Raw genomic sequence first — 5790 nt, 5'->3', positions numbered from 1 at the left:
GGACAACATCAGTATCGACATTTTCTAGGCTTATGCATAATATTTTTCAATCTTAATGACTTATAGGTGAGAGCGGTGCGAGAACATCACTCTAGATTCCATTTTAGAAGTTAAGTTAGGATGCACACATCATGCACTTAACATACCAAGTAAGAAAGATTAACAAGTTAAGTTCAACACATCATTGGCTTAGCTTGAGTAAGGGTATCCGAATGAATTGAAACATGTTAGTAAATACATCATAGGTATAGTCATTTTCTAGTGGTGTGGAGTAGTTTCTAGCTAGTTTTCTTATATATGATTTCCAAAACCAAAAATCTCAAAAACAATCTTTTATTTTTCGTAGGTCCTTTTGTCCCTTGTTTTGTTTTTGGTTAGCATAGAAAACATTCTCCAGTTAACCCCAAATTTTGTATGCATCTTCTTATATGTGTCTAGTTGTTATAGACTTAATTTCATAATTTTTGATTCAGTCTAGCTATAGTTTTTATTTTCATCTTTGTTAAGAGTCAGTTTCGTAAGTTTTTTGTTGTTAAGAGTTTAATTTGCAATTGTTGAGCAACAATCCTCTGCAGGAGACACCCTTTTTCTTGTACTACTATCGATTAACTACTGTGATTGCAGGAATTTATTTATATGCCTATTTTAGGTGTATCACAACTTGTGGGACTGAGACCAGTGCCAGCCCTATACTGACAGCGTCCAAGGTTTGAGCGCTCAATCGCCAGACTCAGACGTGGTTTCTTAAAGGAAGACTCAAGCACCTACTCCCTCTTTGCCTCTTCTGACCGCTTAAACTTGGAGGGTAAGCACTCCCAGCTTCAAGCTTCCTGATCACAACCCATTTCCGGGGCTTAGAGAGAGAAAAGGAATAATCGCCTTGAGAAACTGAAGCTAGTGACAATGCCACCATAGTTCAAGCTTCTTGATCACAACACGTTTTGGGGCTTAGAGAGAGAAAAGGAATAACCGCCTTGAGAAACTGAAGCTAGCGACAACACCACCATAGGGGGAGTCTGAGCCTTGAAAACTAGGGCAAGCTTTGCAAAATCCGAAACAGCCTGCGTTGACGGAGCTGTTGCCTTTGCTAGCTCCTTTTTGAGGTTGTGACGCACTTGACCAGTCTGACTTTACAGTTCCTCTAGTAGGGGAGTCCCATATGAGTGAGTAACCCGCACTGCCTACACCAACTAACAAGGTTCTCAAAGAAGAAGTCCATATGGAAATCGACTCCATCCTTCACATTGAAACTCCTTTTGAAAATAATAGGCTGAGAGAGATTGACTTCTACCTGAATATGAATTCGACCGAAAAAAAATTCACCTCCATCCTTATCAGTATACTTCCTCATAGAGCTTCCAACCAAGCTGATGTGGCGTTCACTTTGGAACACTGGTGTTATGTCATTGATTCGAATTCAGAATCCTAGCGTACTCAAAGGCACATATTGAATCAATGCAACTCCATCATAGGGTGCCAGAACCATTGGTGCCTGTTTGAATCCCCAAAGATCACCTTTAAGGATCAGAGCATGGTCTAAGGGTTTAGAAAAGGAGAATATGTATCGAGCTTCATGTTCCTGAATCTGATATTCACTGGCAAGATGTCATGCTCGCAGAAACATTCATTAAATGAGCTTTTAGTATAAGCTCGAGCAATCAGAAGCTTCCCTACAAGTAGCAATTAGGATCACCGAAGGCTAGAGTCATGGGCGATGTTAAGAGTACCGCCATTTCATCCATCATTGACATTGATGAGAGAAACACACAAGATTTTTGAATTTTAAGGTTTTGGGGTGCTGCAAGGAGAGAGCAGCAGTTAGGAGTTATGTATGTGTTTTTTTTTTAATCAAGAAAATATTATTTGATATCGAGATTGACTTTTAAGGCATGTGACTAACAATATATTTCCTCTATACTTATTATTATTATTATTATTATTATTTTATAAATAATTGCCGGCTGAGGTATTTATAATAGACACCTATTTCCCTTATAAATTTACCCATATTTCAAACCTTTGTTTTTCCAGTGTATTCCAACCCCGAAAATTTTGCTATCCACCTAGGTGGTGCTCACCTGGTGATGTGGCAGAACGAGAGGCACTCATTTCATTTCGGTTTCTGGACCTCTCACGTAGGGTTTGGAATTTGCCGTTAGTCCATTATAGCCGTTACCGTTACCGTGTCAGGATGTTGCGCCGGCTTCGGGTCGAGCGGGTTGTTGGTGCTCCTTACGCTGTAAACTGTCAAATGGTGAGCACCACCTACGTGGATAGCAGACTCTTCGTATTCGAAACCTTTTTTACTGCTCTAAAAAGTACTTCCAAACCAAAAACCTGTAATTATTCACCCCATGTCCTATCAGGTGAAAACTCACATCATGGTGAAATAATTGGATGCCATGATTAAAATTCACATCCAACCATGTGATACTCCGTTATGTGTAGGCCCCCAACATCTATGAAATGCAAATTAACAACCACATTGACATGATAAGTCCCAAACCGAATCAGAGTATTAATCCCTCCATGTGATTGATTGATCATTTGTTCAATAATTAACCAACTTTGGCTTACTGATTAGTACAGCTTCCATTGAGGAGACAACTTGACTTCTTCTTCTTCACTCTCCCCCCCCCCCCTCTACCTTCTTCCACCTCCTCATTTACCAGGAAAATTCCAGCACCAAGACAAACCCTCAAAAGCTCGACCACAAACTTTATCTGGAAACAAACAGACTGACCCGACTCGACCGGTTTCGGAAACTTCCAACTTACTTTATCTCACCGACCTTCTGTTGTTTCCCCTGAGTTATGTTTTCATTCAATTGCAGTACGTACTACTCAAAAATAATATAATGAATAACACAGTTGGCAAATCAATTCAATACTGCACATGTAATGATCATGATCATAATAATTCATTTTCAGACTAGCTAGGACTGAAAATTTAGGGAAGATTAAAGATGGACGAGGACATCAATCAAATTAACTACTTAAACTGCTTTCATTCATCTATCTAAATTGCTAAGTCTTGCTTCCTTCCTGGCTACTAGCTCTAGCTTCCTTGGAACCCTTAAAAATGAAAGAGGTCATTTCACCCACTTGAGAAAAAAAGTGAGCTTGATGACCCTGAAGAAGTTGTGTTTTGATATTGCCTTGGCCTAAAACAATCCAACCCCATTCGCGGCGGCGACAGGGCCACAGTCACAGCCGAAGACGAATGACCTGCTGATTCCGCCGGAGACTCTACAAGTCACAATCAGAGTCGCATAAATAACACATTTTGTTGATAGTGTTCAATTAAAAATAATGATTTTGCATATCTGTACTACTGAAAAAAAAGAAGAAGAAGATAATTACTTGTAACATTGTCTGATGATGAATTCCGGGTACCTTCCTGCCGCTGTTGAGAGCTGCGGTTTTCTTGATTTGGTTGCTGAGTTTTTCGCCGGCGACGGTTGTGATCGGCCAATCTCTTCCGGCAACTGCGTTTTCCGTTGTCAAACTCCGCAAGAAGATGGAATCTGCCACAATTTCCCCAACTATAATCAAAACACTTAATTTACTTTTTATAGAATAACTACGACTATTTGACCATTAAATATATGGTGCAGGAGTCAACTGTTGTAGATTAACAAATAATTCTTGCTATAAAAAGTAATGCAAACAGTACATGAACGGAAAGTGTAATAATTGTGATGATTAATAGTGTAACGTCGCTCAAAATTTAAGGACAGAAATGCCCTCGGGATTTCCACATGTACGGACGAGCCAATCATTGGCATGCACAACATGGTTTCGATCCCACAGGCATTCTCGTCAACCACCGCCGTGGACAGCGACAGTTTGCCCTTTGATTCGCCGCAGGGGCGCTGCCGTGTCGTTTCAGACAAAATTATGCTCACTGGTTTTAGCAAAAGCAGAGTCGCACCGCACTGTATGCACTACAGTGCGGTGCGTACACGGACACTAATGCCCTCAGGTTATGCGAAAGCGGCCGACCGTTGGCCGTGGAGAAGCGCAACCCAGGGCATTTGCGTCATTTTGAGAGGGGGAAAGAGTTTCGGGAGGGAGGGTGCGGCGGTAATTTCGAGTATGTGACAACCTGCTGCACTGCTGACAGAATCGCTGAGTCAACCCGTTGGCGATGACGGTGGAGGCTTTGGAGTGGAACTCGCAGACCTTGTGGCGGCGGTGGTAGTGCTTGGCCTGGGAGAGATCGGCGTGGCAGCCCTCGGCCTGGCATCTTGGGGAGTTGATCGGGCCGTGGTCGGCTGGCCTGGACCGGCGGTAGAGCCGGTTCATGAAGTCGTCCTCGGACGAGAAGTAGGTCCGCCCGCCGAGGTTAAGTCCGATCCTCGTGGCAAAGTCGGCGGGCGGACAGACATCCTCGCTCTTGGGGATCAACACGAGCCCGTGGTGGCCCGGGATGGACGGGTCGAGGGTCAGCACGGAGTGGTGGGGGTGGTGGTGAGCCGACGTCGGCGCGTAGGACGACGCGCTGGCGAAGACGCTGGGGTCGAAGAGGGAGTGCACCTGGTGGGCCTGGGCCTGGGCCTGGTTGAAATGGTGGGCGAATGCGCTGCCGGCCGACTGCTGCTGCTGCTGGTGAGGCTGTGGAGGGAGAAGGTTGTTGAAGGCCGCCTGAGTGCTGGAGTAGTGGTCCAGAATGCTGTTGTGGTGGTGAAGGTGTCGGTTAGGGTCGGATCCGTTGACGGATTCGGATTCATCCAGCATGACCGAGGAAGGGTTGGCCCATTCGTAGTCCAGCATTTCCTCTCCGACGTCGTTTTTTCGAAACCTGCGCCGAGAAAAAGAAAGAAACAATCAAAAACACTCTCGTATGTGTCAGATTAAAGACGATTGATGTCTTTGAAAGCGAGAGAAAGAGAGAGAGAGAGAGAGAGAGAGAGAGAGAAGGAATTGGGAAACGAGAAACCCTAAAGATCTTTTCCATTTGCTGCCTCATCAAAGTGACAGAGAGTCACACTCACTTTGTTTTTCCTCTCTGTTGGGTTTCTCAGCTGGCCGAACTGAACCCGCTCCAAAGCTTTAATGGGTTTGTGGTACGTGCGAGACTGAGACACAGAGAGGATTAGGAATAGTAATTTTCAGACAATTCTTGGCACTCACTACGGGAAGGGTTTTGGAGGACTTGGGCTTAAGGGCTCTAGGCACGAATTGCTTAAAAGGTAATAAAAAGGGCAAAGTGTGTTGGGGGAAGAAGAAGAGAGTGTGAGCGAGTGAGTTATGAGGCGGCTTGGTGCAGAGAGAGTTGATTGGTGGGTCAGAGATGAGGAGGAGAGAGAACTGCTACTACTGTAGAAGTCATTGCAGCTGGTGGTACTGGTAGCCAAGTCTGATCACGATCAGGGTCCGGAATTACCGTTTTGTCCCCGAGCTCCGGTTACACGCACATCGATCTGGGAACAAAAAACTCCAACTGGAATTTTTTCTGTGTCCAACTAGTTAGGATGGTTTTGGGTTTGGGTTTGGGAGTTTAAAAGACTCGGTGGGGGCCCCCTTTTGGTTCTGGGCAATGGCTTAGAGACGCGGTTGTGGTAATTAAGGGGCGGGGGACCCGCGATCTGTGTCGCCCTTGTCCAGTTTCATCAGTTTGCGCAGAGGGATCATTATGCCTCTTTCCAGGATTTTCTGCACTTTTTACTTTTCTTTTCATGTCTATTTTTCTTTATTTTTTTCATTTTGATTTTTGGAGAAGAATTTCAATTGTCGTCTGAAAGGAACCTGTGTTGTTTTTTTCTTCTAAAAGGTAGAGATTCATTTT

At 44.2% G+C, this 5790-nt stretch overlaps 1 protein-coding gene across 1 annotated transcript; it reads right to left on the bottom strand.

Annotated features, from left to right (window-relative positions):
• Positions 1–2870: 2870 nt before the first annotated feature.
• Positions 2871–5515, bottom strand: LOC112182200 (squamosa promoter-binding-like protein 8). Its single transcript, XM_024320659.2, has 4 exons — positions 4997–5515; positions 4108–4803; positions 3363–3526; positions 2871–3248 (listed from the first exon to the last, which is right to left on the bottom strand). Exons 2-4 carry the CDS (start codon positions 4773–4775, stop codon positions 3097–3099), a joined length of 984 nt encoding a protein of 327 aa, XP_024176427.1. The 5' UTR covers positions 4776–4803; positions 4997–5515; the 3' UTR covers positions 2871–3096.
• Positions 5516–5790: the final 275 nt, after the last annotated feature.

This window comes from Rosa chinensis, chromosome 1 (genome assembly GCF_002994745.2).
Source record: "Rosa chinensis cultivar Old Blush chromosome 1, RchiOBHm-V2, whole genome shotgun sequence".
Lineage (NCBI taxonomy): Eukaryota > Viridiplantae > Streptophyta > Magnoliopsida > Rosales > Rosaceae > Rosa > Rosa chinensis.
Note: the sequence above shows the minus strand (reverse complement) of the source record. Positions and strands in the feature narration are given on the sequence as shown.

What these genes read in the sequence shown, in the direction of transcription:
- LOC112182200 (XM_024320659.2), bottom strand. Translation starts at nt 4,775, where the DNA reads ATGCTGGACTACGAATGGGCCAACCCTTCCTCGGTCATGCTGGATGAA. An exon ending in TTCTGTCAGCAGTGCAGCAG is followed by an intron (nt 3,527 to 4,107) that starts GTTGTCACATAC and finishes AAATTGTGGCAG; the next exon opens with ATTCCATCTTCTTGCGGAGT. An exon ending in ATCATCAGACAATGTTACAA is followed by an intron (nt 3,249 to 3,362) that starts GTAATTATCTTC and finishes TGTGACTTGTAG; the next exon opens with AGTCTCCGGCGGAATCAGCA.